General features: G+C 32.3%; 1 protein-coding gene across 6 annotated transcripts in view; it reads right to left on the bottom strand.

The window, feature by feature from the left end:
* Positions 1 to 17,903, bottom strand: part of LOC127709947 (antiviral innate immune response receptor RIG-I-like) — a 186,690-nt gene that overhangs the window by 166,284 nt on the left and 2,503 nt on the right. For 3 of the 6 annotated variants that reach the window (XR_007985868.1, XM_052215648.1, XM_052215647.1), the window contains exons 2-13: positions 12,450 to 13,107; positions 11,253 to 11,288; positions 9,826 to 10,107; positions 8,834 to 8,992; positions 8,598 to 8,686; positions 7,571 to 7,837; positions 6,531 to 6,693; positions 5,323 to 5,418; positions 3,378 to 3,568; positions 2,473 to 2,617; positions 1,647 to 1,871; positions 259 to 426 (exon numbers count right to left, since the gene is read on the bottom strand). Coding sequence is in view for 5 of the 6 variants with exons in the window: in XM_052215648.1 (XP_052071608.1) it covers positions 259 to 426; positions 1,647 to 1,871; positions 2,473 to 2,617; positions 3,378 to 3,568; positions 5,323 to 5,418; positions 6,531 to 6,693; positions 7,571 to 7,837; positions 8,598 to 8,686; positions 8,834 to 8,992; positions 9,826 to 10,107; positions 11,253 to 11,288; positions 12,450 to 13,083 (2,455 nt within the window). In the remaining variant the exon portion in view is untranslated. The remainder of the gene's footprint in view (positions 1 to 258; positions 427 to 1,646; positions 1,872 to 2,472; positions 2,618 to 3,377; positions 3,569 to 5,322; positions 5,419 to 6,530; positions 6,694 to 7,570; positions 7,838 to 8,597; positions 8,687 to 8,833; positions 8,993 to 9,825; positions 10,108 to 11,252; positions 11,289 to 12,449; positions 13,108 to 17,903) is intronic. The other 3 variants (XM_052215649.1, XM_052215651.1, XM_052215650.1) reach the window with 2 other exon arrangements.

Below are 17,903 nucleotides of genomic sequence, written 5' to 3'. Positions count from 1 at the left end.
TTTAAGAATGATATCGTCAGTAACTGGCAGTGCACAAGCAGGGGGTATCGACCCATTGCTTAAACTTGGTAAACTCACTTGAAACAGTCCAAACTTCTGATTGCAAGCCTTTATTAAACATAAGTGAGCAGTTAATAACATATTAACTGCTCAATAAAACAGTGATGTATTTACATTATAAAAGCTTGATCAGCTTGTGCATGTTACCTAGTTGATAGTTCTCTCTTACATTTTATTTTCAAGCATTGTCATTATTACCTCTCATTTGATAGCTACTAATTTCATCTACTCTGAATTTGTATCTAATCATCAAATTGCATTGTGGAATATCAAGCCCTTCGCATGCAACAGAAGTTGCAACGATGCACAAATGTTCTCCTTCTCTAAATTTTCCCATAACCTCAAGTTGTTCATCAATATGTAGACCTGAAAGTCAACAATATTTGTTAGAGCTCCTTTGTTAGGCAACAACACAAATATAAATCAGCAGGATACAATGTGTCTTTGGGTTCTTTGGAGTAACTTTTTGTAAATCAACATTTTAATCATATACATCGATAAATTGACATCGAGTGTTTGTTAAGAAAAAAAATTTAACGACAAAAGGGATGTCTTCAGCTTCCCAATATGAATTTTCCATTTCTATGTCATATCCATTCCAGCGACACCTGCATATTAGTTATTTGTTTCCAAGTAGATACCAGATTCGAGAGCTTGTGTCTTCTATAATGATTTACTTGATACGGGGTTGCAGCTAACATAGAAGCTTTCAATCAAGGGTCATAAGTGGTATACTCAAAGTCATCCCTTCGGAAATTTAACTGATACCATCACGGATTGATTGACCGATGATGAACCGAGCAGATGAACCCAGTTATTTAACAGACGAGCATACCGGTGCCTTATGAACAAAGGCTATAAAACATGTGTTTGTTTTGAGCGTGTTTGCACACTCCTTTATGAAGTCCGTGTAAATGCACATGCGTCACGCATCAATAGAATATGTAAACGCCATACAAGTGTTATACGAATGTATGTCACTACTAAGAAATTGATTATCATGAAAAAGGGTAAAGAATCCCAATAACAGATTAGGATTTTTTAAATAATTCGAAATGTTATCACTTATAGAACATGTACATGATGTATTTTATTCGTAAAACATATCAATCTTTTGACTGAACAGATTTAAAAATTTATTGATTCTGATAAAGAGTCCAATTTCCAACTAAGGGTTTTGAAAATACGATGTTTCGCATCATTAGCATGGTGATAAGCAAGCAACTGTCTAAGCAATTCATTGTGTACGAGGTCTTTAAATTTAACATGACCAGTATAAATACATTTGTATAAGACTATGAACAAGAGCAGCCAGATGGTTTGGAATAAACACCTCTTAGTAAAGATAAATGAAATTGTATTCGTCTTATTTTTTTCTGTATGTTTAATGAACAGAAGTATTGTCTGCACCATCAAAAACTCACAAGTTAAAGCAATATTTTGAAAATTCAATATCTTTTAAGTACAACTTCATACAAAAAAATACTCCTCATCCTAAAAATTTAAAAACTATTTTATGACATGATCGCATTATATAAAATGTTAACTAGCATGCAAGCACATTATTTAAAAAAAAATATAGTTACCTGCTTTATCCTTTGATTTTGTTCCCCCGGTCAAATGGGTAGCTTTCAGACACTCTGGTAGTCTTTTTGCTAAGGCTTTTGCAGATGCTCTTGTTTTAACGAATACCAGGAATCTTGAATCCTCATTTAATAATTCATATTCCTGCAGAAGTGTTTTTATTATTTCATTAACGTCTGGATTACTTTCAACGTCGTGCCTTATCTCCCGTAGTCGTGTTGTCACATCTGCAATATGACCAAAGGTCATTACTTATAATTATTTAAAGTTTGTAATTAATCTTATTATACTTACTGAAATGGGTGTGTTTAGAATTACAATAGGAATATAGTGTATGCAAACATTTTAAAAATATAAAATTAGTTTGAAACTGAAGCATGTGAAGATAGAAATGTAATGTCGTATAATGTTCAAGACAGTATAACATATTTTTATTTCAATTAGAAATGGATACTGCTACAGAAACAAGGTTAAAGAATCGTTTGATATTTACCAAAACATTTAGAAAGATACCTTTACTTGTACAGGCTTTATATAAAACCAGGTTTAATCCAACATTTTCTTTTATGTACATAGTCAGAAATATGACAGTTATTTGCCATTCGTTCTGTTGATTGATATAGTCGACCGTTGGATTATGTCATGTTTTATTGAATGGTCCCTTTTTGAATTTACCTTAAGTTCAGTATTTTTTTCAATACTTTTTTAAGCTATTTGTATGTCAAATATTCCGACAAACATTTTTTCGATTTGCAATATGACACGATTATTTTGAAAAGAATCAATATAATTTGTGTCAGATATTAAAAAAAAAAATTTGGAGTTTACCTTTTAGTGCTTCTATAATTTCTCTTTCTTGTATAGTGCTTGCCTGTTGGCTTTCATATGAGAATAGTCCATATGCATCGGTAAGCAATTCAGTAACATTTTCAATTTCAAGTAATGAATTCATTTCCAGACATTCTACGTATAACTGCAATATAAGTTTAAATGAAAATTTGTGATAATGAACATTATTCATTTTCACTGCATTTTGAGTTTATTTTTATCTGAACTATATTCTTTGTCGATTTAGGATACTCATCAATATTAGACAGGAATGGGTTAAAGAAAAGTTCTAGGTTATGAATTTATCTTATCAATCGTCCACAAATTACTTGACCTGCAAAAACTGACATAAATGCGCGATTTTATTTTTTAGGCTGATTGAACAACTGTACAATAATCTTATCATTTTGAGGTCAATGCTAAACTTGTGCTAATTTTCAAAATGTTTTGGTAGTAGTGGCGAATAAAAGGTCAATGTATTTTCATGTATTTCTATATACTTGTCATGTTGCATTTGCCTAGGTAATGTATTTTCCTCAGTAATTTTATTTTATTTTTGTAGATGCAGCTGGTTTGATATCTTGCAAAATTAATGATGTGTTGTACATTGCGTTGATAGCACAAACAGTTAGAATAAAAATATATAGACAAAAGAGAATCATTGAAAGGATACATTATGTATGGATATCGGATAATCCTTTATCGAGCAGGAATTGCTTCTCAATCCGAACAGCCTGATTTCACCACTGGTTGTTGTTGAGGTTCTTGTTGCCCAATATTTAGTTTTCTGTATATTTTTACTCAGTCTGTCTTCGACTTACTGCTTGTCACTTTATAGTTTCTGACCTTTTTACTTGTATTAAGAATTTGCTGAACAGTCAAGCGTATTTAAAATATTAGCATACCTCTAAATGCCTTAGGCAAATATGTATGAGACGGGGCACATCTGCGTCTTTTAACATTACGCTCTCTGTTTTTCTCTTTGTTTCACTAATCCATTGTACATATCTTGTTCCTCTTTTATCAAATGGTGGACTTTCTAGGGCAGATAGCAGAGTTTTTGTTTCGAAGCTGTCTTGCATTAGAAATAAAGTAACTGAAATTTTAAATCAACGTAACATGATTAAACAAAATAACAAAAGCTTATCATTATACATGTTATAGTCTTATAAAAGAGAGGGGAAAGATACCAAAGGGAAATTCAAACTCGAAAAGTCGAAAATAATTTGACAACCCTCTGGCAAAAAAAAAGAAGAAAAAGACAAACAGACAAACAACAGAACATTAAACACAACATAGAAAATTAAAGACTAAGCAACACGAACCGCACCAAAAACTGAGGGTGATCTCATTTGCTCCGGAAGGGTAAGAAGATCCTGCTCAACATTAGACACCCGTCGTGTTGCCCATATTAGTACAGTCCCAGTGATAAGTCTGATGTGGTAGGTCACATTCGGGGAAATAGGGACAGGATTGTAGTAACGACAATTAAAACATATCCGTTGTCATCTATGAAACTGATATTCAGTAATGGTAAACCAACTCGTGATGGCTTCCGTAAAATTTAAGAAGTGATGATTTCAACTTCAGCACTTGAAACTCTTGGTTTAATAGCTGTCTTGTGAGCAGAAACACTCTATAAAGGAAATCATGGTTAGAAAAAACAAGCCCTGAAATATCGAAGCATTTGGGAAATATATACTCCGTATGCAGGTGCTGCTGGAATGTTGCTATATAGAAATGTAAAGTTCACAATTTGGAAGCTGAAATCATCTCTTTTGTCGTAGAATTATGTTCTCAATTTCCTTGTCAATTTCTTGATACAAGTCAAGATATGAGGCAGACTTAAATGTATCTGATGTATCCTTTATCTCAAGTTCGATGGGATAGATGTATTCAACATAGTCACCAAAATTTGAATTGTTTAGGGAGAGAACATCATCTATATAACGGAAACTTGAGTTAAAGGGTACTGCTAACTTCTTTTCTTTAATCCTAGAAAGTTCCTATATGACGTCAGCCTCATATGAACAAAGAAAAAAGACGGCAAGAAAAGTAGCACAGTTGGTTCCCATGTGAAATTTCGATTAATTGTTGAAAAACACATCCCCCGAACGTAAAAAATATGTTAAATCAAAAAACTCAATAATGTCAGTTTCAGAGAATTTAAATCAAATATCTTGATAGTGTCAGTTTCAGAGAATTTTTTGTTTGAGTAAGAGTGATTTTTTACAGAGTACGATTTATCCCTCCCTACGTTGACAATCCTTTTTAATGAAACAAAGCAGGACCAACTCTTCCAATATGGACTATTTGTGTAAAAAGTAGAAAAGTCAAATATTTTGATACTATTGCAAAATGAAAGAGTCTTAGATTGTATGTACTCTAAAAGATCTTTGGAATTTTTTAGTATGCACATCTGATTCATGCCACCTCTAGAATAGGCAGTTTCACAATAACTTTGAAACCCGGTTTTGATTGCTAATATATGATATTAATGATTTAAGAAGAGGTGTCGTCATGTTCGTGGAGCACTTGGAAGACGCAGCACTATAACGTTATTTATAAGAATACTTATGTACTTATGTACTTTACCAATACAGTGATGGAAGATACAGTTCCATAAATTATACTGGGTATACAATGTGTATATCTATTTTATTTACTTTTTGAATAAAAGAACAATTCGAATTACTTGGTATTCTTCTGTTATTTTTGCGTACTATGATTACAGCAAAGTTGTTAACATGCATTTCCTTTTATAAGACAATATATGAACTGAACTACGATGCATTACAAAGCCCTTTAAACATGTCAGAGTAGTAGTTACTCTACAACATGTACAATTACCTTTTCTGTTAGTAAATACACTTTCAACATTTTTTATGGCTTTAAAAAGAATGCCTTCTACAGGATCATGCTGCCTTTCCGTTGAACGAATTTTTACTACAATAAAATAAAACAAACAAATGATAATTTTAATAATAATATCAAATGAACTTTCAAAAATATCTATTGTAGTTATTCCCAAAAAAATTCAAAAAGAAAAAAATAACTTAGTTTTTCAAAGTTCTATATTCAATGCTTTCGTACCAAAAAAAGTAAAATCACAAAAATACTGAACTCCGAGGAAAATTCAATCGGAAAGTCCCTAATCACAACAACTGTCATATTCCTGACTTGGTACAGGCATTTTCAAATGTAGAAAATGGTGGATTGAACCTGGTTTTATAGCGCTAAACCTCTCACTTGTACGACAGTCTTATCAAATTCCGTTATATCTACAACAATGCGTGAACAAAACAGACATTATAAATAAAATAGTCAAAATATGGGTACAGCAGTCATCACTGTGTTACAATATCAAAACAAACAATTATTTACAAAAAAAGCACAAAAGCATCTATCAAATTACAAACCACATTCATTGCTTCGCGTGTCTGACGTCAGAAAATGTGAACGTCACATAAGAAAAAAGTTTGTCATTCAATGTTTATTCAAAACAATTTTGTAATTTCACATGGGGAATGTTGGTATACAGGTAACATTGTCCAGAAGTTCTTTAGAATTTTTAAGAATCCACATATGGTAAATACCACTACGCGAGTAAAATAAATTTGTCGTTTGTCGTTCAAAGTATTTTCAAATTTATAATAGAACAATAACATAATGACATATAATAGAACAATAACATAATGACGGGATCTTTTAAAGTACAGAGTCACGTTATAAGAACCACAGAAACACAAAAAGTCGCATATACAAAACACACCAGCAAAAAAAAAATTTCATGTTTCACTATTATTTCTTTATAGTACGTTTTATTTAACGCATATACTTTATTGTGTTCCATGTTTTTGCTGTTCAGTGGTCGAACTTTTTTAAAAGGTAATGGGTCAAACTATTGCACAATATTAATGTTTGTCATTTCGAATGATATTAATTTCATAACTGTATGATGATGTGGATAAAAAAATGTCGTTTCCGAAACAGAAACAACATATTGTAGACATTATCACAATACAAAAATGAAATATTAGCACATAATTAAGTAAGACCTTTTGTTGGGGTTGATGAATAATTTAACAGTTCTTGTTCATATTTTCGGACAACTGACAGCTTTGATACATCCATATTTGCCATCAAGCATTTCAAATGTTGGACAGCAGAAAATCCGTCGTCTGCCTTGTTCGTTCCTGGCGAAGCAGTCAGACCTAAAACCTGAAATGTTGAGTTTAAGACATACAGTCAGAGAGTTAACTGTTTATATCAGTTATGTGTTTGAAATTCAATAATGTATTTTTTTAAATTGTTTTAAAGCAATCTTTGGGGGAAATTCAATAATGCGTGTCTCTTAAAAGATTGGACTTCCGAGAGAAGAACAATATAGTATTGTATGTTAATTTTCACGTACTTTGTATATTTCATGTATTTCTCGGTGAAGTATTTTCTGCATTTTATTGTTGAAAACCACATTATGTAAACTACATTTTTGGGAAGTATCGAAAACATATTGATTTTCATACAAACTCGTGTTTACCTTTAGCATGTTAAGCATGTTACGTTCATATCCTTTTTCGATTTTGATTATACGTTCTTTTGATATCAATTTGTAAATCCACGTTACTGGTCGAATCTAAATTAGTAATAGCTTGAGATCAAAAAAGAAGAAAGTGTACCAACATTGCATGTTCATGTGCCTTTCGGGAACCTATACGGTGTTTGTTTTTTTTTCTTTTAATTATTTTAATGTTTTTGGGTATGACCACATTGTATACCATCTTACCTATAGTTGAAGACCTATGCATTAACGTAAACCCAACATTTCATATATTACAAATTGCCCATATTTCTTTTATTGGAAATGTATATGTGGAAAAGCGTGCTCTTGAATAAAGTGAGTTAATTTAGTTTAACATTGTAATCCTGTACACGGTCTTATCATACTTTTTGAACAAGTTGCCCCCTCCAACAATGATTTTATTATTTTTAACATACTTTTATTGCATTTCATTTTTCATTAGTGTCTCCTTAATAATTACTTCTGTAATGATACCGCCTCGAAAATACTTGTGTATAATGATCTCAATTAACAAACCTGCGGTGTCATGCTGGACTCCGATTCAAATTTGTGTCTCCTGTAATAATTCATGATTTCGTTGAATGGGTTTCGTCGTACCACATGATGACATTCGTCCAAAACAATAAGTGTGAAAACATCCATCGAGATTTTATTCTTTGACTTTTCATCCAGGTGATTACAAAGAGATTTAGGAGTACAGAAGAATAAAGTTACACGTTGAACTATGTTAGGAAAGGGTTCACATTCACCTTCTTCACTTGCATCCCATTTATAGATTTTTCCCTGAACAAAATAATATTATGTTTTAGTAATTATGATATTCAATAAACGGATAAACACGTTGTATCATTTTTTTTCTTCAATATTTTATTACAAAAAAAATCTATTTTATAGCTGCAAATATTCTTACGATGCAAAATCGCAATTGTATATCTTGCTAATATTCCTTATCTGATAAAAGAACTATTATCAGTAGGTTGTTTTATTCATAGCCTTCTATACGTTCTGCAAACTTTACAGAAATTGTATTTTTAGTGCTCTTCCATCATGTCGACTTCATAATAGATTTAGATCTTACTGCTTTGATGCGAGTGCCACTAGTGGTTATTATGTATACGAAACGTGTCTGGTGTATTAAATCTTGTAGTTTTACAATCCATTAGTGTATCCATTTGATTGTGCGCGTTTGTCACTTGGGAGGATCACCAGCATGGTGGTCAGTGTTCCTGTGCTGACATGAAATATCATTAATACGATAGCTTTGCTTAGAATTAATGTAAATGAATAGATTCAATCATTTAGAATACTAAGGTTCTTCTACATCCAGGACGTTTTAATTTTCCATGATCTTAAACTTCATAATTAAAATGTCCTTCCAACTGCTTTAATTCGAGCCAGTAATTAATCTCTTGTACACGAAACGTGCGTCTTTCGTATTTGATTCAGTATGGTAACTTTGGGATGTTTTTGTTCATTTTTCATTTTATGCTTAAATGTATTATTTTTAATAAAACAAAGCACTTCTTAAATCAATAATAGATACCTGGAAATTTAAGTCTTTAAAAACTTTACATGCTCTGCTGTACTGCTGTTCTAACAAAACATTGGTTTTGTTTATGAAAACGACTTTACCTTTAATTAAAAAATATAATGTTTTAATGGAACAAGGCTGTAAGCGTTCATTTTTATCAAACAATGAGACTCTTATTTCATGTTCAATGTCAATTTTAATACTATGCACGTTATTTTGTTGTTGATGAATTAATTAAGGTATCTTACTTTCTGGGTACTTGATCAGATGGTCTTCAATTATATGATATGCCACATACGTCTTTCCTGCATTTGTTCCGACACATATGATAGTGTTTTGACCTGTCACAGCTATCTCAGCAAGCTCTTCCTGATACTTTCGCAGTTTGATTAAACTTGGCCTCCTTTCTATTGATCAAAAGAAAACACAGCATAATTTAAATATCTATTGCAGAGCAACATTAGCAGAAAAGTATCTTAAAAACACAAAACCAGTCATTATCATATCCTTTTGTGTTTTTGTTTTATCTGTGAGAAATTTTGTGTCCTTGTTTTGTTTGTAATCGATATTTCAATATATGATGGTATTTACTATATATATTTATAAAAAAAAACATAATTTTTCTACATTTTTCCTACCACGTGATTTATATTCTGAGTTAAAACATCATGTCATTTCAGTCAATCACATCATTAACATTTGTGCTAATTTGAACACGTGTCTTTCAGAGAACCGGTTATTTGAAAATGAGGCTTGCTGTATTATGATATGAACATCATTTTCTAATATCCGAATGTCCTTAGTACCATTGACCGTTTTAAATAGGAACCAATAATGTGTACGTATTCAAAACTTACTTGATTGGGTATATAATGTAGCTTGTTTTTGTAATTGAAACTCATAAACAAAATATCAATCTTCTGATATCAGTTTTTTTTTAATGTTCAATCTATATGCTGTTAGGCGTCAAACGGTAGATATTTAATGCAATATTTTAAATATTTATCCAAAGAAGGTTCCAAGAGTGACCCTATCTAATAGCTCCTTAATATGTTTAATGAAGGTGATTTTTGTTCTTTTCAGGATTTTTCCCACAACAGATTACGACACGAGCGTTGGTGAATATTACCACTCAAAAAACATAGTTCTGATTCGCAAGCTTTTGCAATATAAAATATCACTCATGTCAACTATCATCAATATAAATGCGATACTCATAATGCAATTACGTGATCATCACCTGTGATAGATAGGACACAGCTACTTGTTTTATTCCCAAGTTTTAGTGTATATGTGCCACTATCTTCTTCGGTAGATTCTGAAATTAAAAGCTTGTAGACCTGGACATGTATACCATCGATTATATCACTTAAGCATTCCTGTCTGTTTTTTCGGTCGTATAAAATTTCTTCGTCATTCTTCAACCATTCTGCTATACACTTTGATCCACTAACAATACATTGTAGTATCACTGTCTTGCCTTCAAAACATGTTGTCTCTTTCAGAGCTTTAATGAATACAGCTGCAAAAGATAACAATAGTGTGGAACAAATTGATTCCACAAAATTTTTGAAATATACTGTGTAATCTTAATATTTAAAAAAAACTTCATGCAAAGTTAGCCTAAGACGGCTGTGACTGTGACTGTTCTGTTAAGGCAATCTCAACTTTATGCTGAATTGGTTGGTTTATGCATTTTGCCGTTTTCTTTCTTTTTTCATTTCTTTTCTTGTTGCGGAGTCTTATTTAACTTTTGGTCTAGAGGGTACCCGATGAAGGTTAATCCAGCAACACGCGTCATACTGAACTTTTTTACTATCAATAGATGGACCTCGTTGCTTTCTGACTATCAGTCTCATACGTTATCATCCGTCCGGTTGTCGATAAGTCCATATATCATTACCAAAAATATAAGCTTTGGTATAAAGTGGTAAGGTTTTAAATTTCGATTGTTATATTTCGAACGAGTGAATTCGCATGGTGAATGATGTATGCTTAGCATGTGACGCTGTCGCGCAGCTTTTAGAGTTCATATGATTCCCTCTGTTTTTGATCTACCTTGATTTATCTTTTCTTATTTGATTGGTTCATTTGACAAAAAGTCAATTACTTAAATTAAACAGAAAAATTATTTGACCCAACAAGGTTTGAACTTTCAATCGACCTTTTTTCCTTTTCGAGGCCAACCTGCTTCAAAAGATGATCACATTCCAATTTGAACGAGAAAACATTTTATCATCGCTGTGCATAACAAAAGATAAATAACCATATACAAATATAAAATGTTCAATTCTTTATTGTTGATGAAGTTAAAGCAGAAACAAACTTACAGATTTAATTGGAATTTCATTTCTGTCCTTTTCTTGTATGTACGCTTCTATTCTCTAGACGGATTATGTAACGTTAACGTTAAGTTTAGCAATATTTATGTTTCGTGTCTTCGTCAGCAAAACGTGAGCAAATAAGTTTAGCACCATATCATATTTGCCTTCTCTGAACTTCACTCTTTAATTTGATTTGTTAAAACAAAGCCAATAACTATTAATGGTGAGGATGAACAATAACTGAAACTATCGTATACATGTACATCATACATAAAATATACTTGAATTAGTTTGTGTCATGGACACTCTAGTCGTGTGAAATATGAAATATTCTGATACGTACCATTTTCATTTCCTTGTTTTTCCGATATGCCCATAGCTATATAACATAAATGAATACTTTAATTTAATGTCATTTTGGTTAAAAAATCGAAAGACATTCAATAACATTGACGAAATGTCTGTTTAAAGAGGTTAACCCTGGTAATTATTGTTAAAACAGAATCCTATCCTTTGGTTGACTATTTTGTGCAATTTGATCATCTGATATATATATATATATTCTTAAAAAAGTTTTATATCCTCTTTCATGTTGTACTTGTCATAATTTATTCTCTGTATTTTTGTATTGTTATTGTATTCTACTTTTTCTGCTGAAAACATATATACAGAGATCTGGTTACACTGTATACATTTACAAATATTGAAACAGTCGTATTTCGATAATATTTGAAAAGTACCAACCAGACTGATATTATATCATCTAATGAGGCTTATCAACAAATTCGTACTAACCATGTGCAAAATTACTGTTGCCACCGATGGGCAGGATCTTCTTATTCTTCCAGTGCACCTGCAGTTTGCACCACTTGTTAAAAAGCTCTTGCTTTAGTTTTCATTGTTGCACTTTGTATTTAAAACTTTTAAATGTCAATGTCAATACAAGTCTATGACCAATCATGGTTTATGAATTCGATGACGGCAAAGGATTGGATAAGAGTCCAGTTCCTATCTTCACTTTTGCGTGATGCCAAATAACTTGATATAACTTATAAAATTATTCTACAGAAGTAAAGTGAAAGGTGTCACGTGTGAAGTAGGATCTTCTAATAACCCTTTTGGAGCTACGATATTCATACTCAGTAAATGTGAGGTTCATGTAGCTCAGAACTAATTAAGTTTTCTATGTAGTGTTTGATGGCATTGTTTAGTTTTTCGTCGTATTATTTTTTTGGGGATTTTTTTGGGGTTTTTTTTCGCATGGCTATGTCAGTTTTAAGCGTTCTCTTTGTATCTTCTTTCTTTTCTTTGTCATTCATTCGCGCACATATTCATGTTTAAGAACCACTTGCACAATATCAGGAAAGAGACGGTTTTCAATTTAAAATACTTTGATTTTTTTTTCTCTGAGAATTTGTAAATTTTATTTTCAGAATAACAGTAAAGTTTAACATTTCTTTGTCTTTGTTTTTTTTTATATATATATTTCTTATCAGGCAGATGCGTTGTTTATTATAATGATATTTATGGAAACACATACCCAATAGGTGCTCCTTCAGTTGTGAAATTTGGTCTTCATACTCTAAGCCTCTGCATCGCCATTCTTCAATTTCTTCCAAATATTTTCGTTCTGTATCCTCGTCCATACAGCAAGTTCGTAGATCTTCAACCTCCGAAACAAATTCATTGTTCTTTTTATTAAAGGTCAACTGTAATCTACCTGCAATTGCTTTAAATTCGTCAAAATATTCTTTTAATTCTTGATCGCTGACCTCTGTGTTTCCTCTGTGAATGATCAGATTTCTTCTTCTTCGACATCTTTCAAGGTCATCACCTGTGTTTGTTTCATGAGGTTGTGGGTCCACTTGATGAGCCCATCCATTGGTTGGCGCTAGTGTATGACTGTGAATATTTCGCAGGATTGTATAAATCAGCGGAATATCAAAATTCTTGTAAGATCCTGTGTTTACCGCTTCATTAATTTTTGTCCAGTCTGCTGATTTTAGACGGTACGTTACATGAGGGTTTGTATTACAGCTGTAATCAATATTTTTAGGGTGTTCATAATATAACAAAACTTCCTGTAGGAATCTGGGTATCAGATTTTGTGCAGCGTGGCCAAGACGAGCATAGTGTGTCTTTGTTGATAAGCCAGAACCACCAGCTGAGGTCATGTTAAATATTTAACGTCATTTCTCCTAGAATGAAATGCATTACTAAACATAATGTATGACCGTTGATAACATAGTAGGAATTCAAATTAAAATATGTAACTGAAAAACTTTGGATTTTTATCAACAACAGATTCATGAGAATCTATTTCTTAATTAAGATTAATCTTATCTTCTTACAGGGGTATTAGCTGTTAAATTCATTTTCACAAATTCTCATATTAGATTTATAACATACTAAAACGTATGTCTAAATTATAAAAAGTCTAATGAACAATGTACGATGCATGGGGTCGATAATATGTATTAGCATTTCGTTTGACGTCATCTAATTAACTGAAGACTGTCGATGGTCGTATAATCCAATATAAACATGCATATAGAAATACATAGATAGAAAACATGTGCAAGTGGATTTTTCTATGTCTGTTTGATTTCATATTATAGGTTAAAATACATCTTGATCGTCGTTTTCACCTGTATAAGAATGAGTTTTTGTGGATCGAACAAGTCAGCCTTATGGTTTACCCTTGTTTCACTTTCAATTTTGACATCCTTTTCCTTATAATAGCTGAACACGCCAAATTTATGCGAAACCCATCTTTAGCTAAGGGATTAATTGAAGGTCACATTAATAAGGATTCAATGGGGTCGAATTATTCACTTGCAAGCGAATAATTCCTCAGCGATGTTTTTTGTCTTATTTTGACAAAATTGAACCAAACTGGCTGCTAAAAACGAATTATTATTTCACTGGTTCACTTTCATTAATGATTGAACAACAACAAAAATCATATTTATTTATGTTATATCTCTTAGCTATTTGTCCTGAAAATGCATGATATATTTGGCACTGGATATGCAGCAAGCAAAAACCAATCAATTGATATATTGATCATAAATATTAATGAATTAATTAACATCTAAAGTTTCTATTTATTTTACAAACCATTTAGAATGTGAAAAACAAACTATTGCATTTAGGAGTAATAGTGTATGTCAAGCATGGTAAATTCTTGCACATCAAAAGTTGTGACTATGTATGTTATATTTCGCGTTGGGTGTCAAGCAGCCAACAATACGCCAATAACTAGACTGCACAACAAAGTTGCACGTGATATTCAGTATGCATTCGGGGTCATATCTAAAACAACTTGTTTTATCCTTAGAACTTTTTTTGAAATTTGAAGTAGATTTAATATTCTATTTTGAATCCTTTTTTCAAATAGTAAAAGCCAAACAAAATCAGAGTTATTATTTGATTATATTTTTTTTGGCTGTATGAATCATGTGAAATCTTCTATTAAATACAGCAACCTATATTTAGTGTGTTGGCGGCACGATTTCTTATCAATATATTGGTTTCAATCCATTAAGTACTTTAAGCTTGATTTTAAGTAGCTGCAAGCAATACGATATAATAAATTACTTATTTTGTTTTCAAACACACAAATTTTATATTTAAGAGCTTTTCCTGTATTCTTATCTTCTTTATATCTCAGGGGCATCTTCCTATTTACACGGTTATAGGACGTGATGCTGGAATAGGTCACATTTTCCAGTTTTAACATATGTGATCATGATTAAGTGGGGAAAACTATCAAAAATGTATAAGGTTAATAAATTTCCCCTTACTTGTTACATGTGTCAAAAGCGGGATTGTTTCAATAAATCATTATTGCCATGGCTATAAAAACATATGAACAACTGAAAAAAAATCATGATTTTCTTTTTGTTTAAACTTGTTACGCCAGTAGCAATCTATGAATATGGGAAAAGGTTACATCTTTATCTACGCATTATATGGAAAGGTATACATTTTTAAAATCTAAATTATATGAAATGATTGGGTGATAGAACCCTTGCGGCACGCCCTATCAATTAAGTATTGAAGTGTAAACCCCCTTCCCCTTTCCGAGCTTTATTTATGTTCCTTTATGTTACTCTACTGATCTAGATCAATAAAAAACACTAGAGAATTTAAAAAGCCTGTGTCGTTCACCTAAGTATACATGTATCTTCAATAATGGACACTCTCTAACATTGTTGACTAGAATAGAATTCATGACAAAAATGTCTTTTTTGTTGGTCTTGTATAATTTATTTGACTGATTTCTTAGTATATGTTTTTCTGTTTACGGTTTCTCTCGTTTTTCTTTGGGTTTTGCGCAAAATATAAAAAAGGGTAAACAATTGTCATTCATTGACATTCACACCTATCAACATCACCAAAGTCTACTAACGGTTCTTTAAAATTTGATTTATTTGTAGATCTTGTCTTGCTATTCATTTTTGCTATGAAAAGTGTCACCATTCTTATAGTTTTCAATATAATAGGCAAATATGCAGAAATTGTAAAAACCGTCATTAAAGGGCCATAACTCCAATGAGGAGCCGATTGACGATTTTTGTCATTAGACTTCTATGCAGATCTTGTGTAGCTGATCATGTTTACTTCTTTAAGTTATTATCTATCTATTAAAGGCCGTATTAACTACGGGATATAAAACTAGAGGCTCTCAAGAGCCTGTGTCGCTAACCTGATTCTACTTTGGTTTTGGAAATCATGTAAAAATAGAATAAAATAATAACAGATACCCTCCTAATGATTGAGTCCAATTTTGGTTTAATATTGGCCCTGTATTTTAATAAAAAAAAATCCTGGTGGTCATCTTGAACAGTAAATCGGCAACAAAGTAGCAACACTTTATCAGCACCTCATAAGGAACATCCATGCCATGTTTGGTTTCATTCCATTCAGTGCACCTCTAGAAGAAGCATTTGTATGTATTTCGAATAGGGTCTTATGTTAAACTAAGTCACCTGCTGGCGGCCATCTTGCATGATGGTTCGGCTACAAAGTAACAGCACTTGGTCAACATCTCATTAGAAAAATTCATGCCATGTTAGGTTTCATTCTATTCAGTGGTTCTCTAGAAGAAAACATTTGTATGTATATCCCACAGGGTCCTATGTTAAACTTATTACCCCTGTTGCAGCCATCTTGGATGACAACTCAGCTACAAAATAACAACACTTGGTTAGCACCTCAAAAGAAACATTCATACCATGTTTGGTTTCAATCCATTAAGCGGTTTTCTAGAAAAAATCATTTGTAAATATTTCCCGTAGGGTCCTTTGATTAAACTAAGTCCCCCGTTGGCAGCCATCATGGTTGATGGACTTGTTACAAAGAACAACACTTGGACAGCACCTCATATGGAACATTCATGCCGTGTTTGGTTTCATTCCATTCAGTTACTTTCGTATTTATTTCACATAGGGTCCTTTGTTAAACTAAGTTCCCCGCAGCCATTTTGGGGGATTGATTGGCTACAAAGTAACAACACTTGGTCAGCACCTCATAAGGAATATTCACGCCATGTAAGGTTCCATTCCATTCAGTGGTTCTCTAAAAGAAGATATTTCTTTGTATTTCCCATAGGATCCTTTGTTAAATTGCGTCCCTCTCTGGCGGCCATCTTGGACGATTGATCTGCTTCCAAGTAACAACACTTATTATAACCTAATAAGGAACATTCATGCCATGTTTGGTTTCATTCCATTCAGTGTTTCTCTAAAAGAAGACATTTGTATGTATTGTCCATATGGTCCTATGTTAAACGAAGTTCCCTGCTGGCGGCCATCTTGGATAATGGATCGGCTTCAAAGTGACAACACTTGGCCAGCACCTCATAAGGAACATTCCTGCCATGTTTGGTTTCATTCCATTTAGTGGTTTTCTAGAAGAGGTTCAAAATGTAAAACGTTAACGACGACGACGAACGACGACGACGGACGACAACGACGGACGACGGACGACGATGACGACGACAGAGACGGACATCAAGTAATAAGAAAAGCTCACTTGGCCCTTCGGGCCAGGTGAGCTAAAAATATAATATGTTTTTTTTTTGTTCAATCATTAATAAATAAAAAAAAGATGCTTTTAGCATCCATGGCAGTTTGGTTCAACTTTTTCAAAATAAGCTAAAAAAAAACATCGCTAGTGAACTATTCACTTGTAAGTTAATAATTTGACCTCATTAAATCCGTATTCATGTGACCTTCAATTTAACCCCTTACCTAGAGATCGGTTACGTATGAACTAGGCGTGTTCAACAATTAAAGGAAAACATTTGGTTGACTGATTCGATCAACAAAAACGCATTCCTATACAGGTAAAAACGATGACTAACATATTTTTTAACCTGTAATTCCAAATTAAACATCAAATTGCACGTGGTCGCTATCTATCTATATCTATATTTATGTTGATATTGGGTTATATTTCCGCCGGCAGTCTTCGGATGTCGACTTGATTGTTAATAAGATGATGTCTAGATTAAAATACACACAAAATGCTGATACATATTATCGAGTCTATGCATCGTAAATTGTTTATTTTACACTTTTTGTAATTTGGTAATACGTTTTAGTGTGTTATTAATCAAATATGAGAATTCGAGTCAAATTGGTGAACATGAATTTGACAGCTTAATATGACCCTTTAAGATGTAAGGATAAAACGCAAAAAAAAAAGGGTTAAATCATTTAAGTTTCTATCTATCTATTATATTTTTTTCGGATATCTTAAGCAAAAACACCCCTAAAAAATGGTAAAAAAACGTACTTAAAGGACAATAACTCCAATAAGGGATCCTTAGACAATTTAAACAATTCGATCTTATGTGTAGATCTTGTCTTGTTGATCATGTCTGCTTATTTAAATTTCTTTCTATCAGTTATAGTTTTTCAGATATTAAGGGAATAAGCAAATATATGATAAAATCGTCTTTCAAGGGCAATTATTCCAATAAGAC

This window comes from Mytilus californianus, unplaced genomic scaffold (assembly GCF_021869535.1).
Source record: "Mytilus californianus isolate M0D057914Y unplaced genomic scaffold, xbMytCali1.0.p SCAF_7, whole genome shotgun sequence".
In the NCBI taxonomy this organism is placed as follows: domain Eukaryota; kingdom Metazoa; phylum Mollusca; class Bivalvia; order Mytilida; family Mytilidae; genus Mytilus; species Mytilus californianus.
The sequence above is the reverse complement of the archived record's forward strand: the minus strand, read 5'-3'. Positions and strand labels throughout refer to the sequence as shown.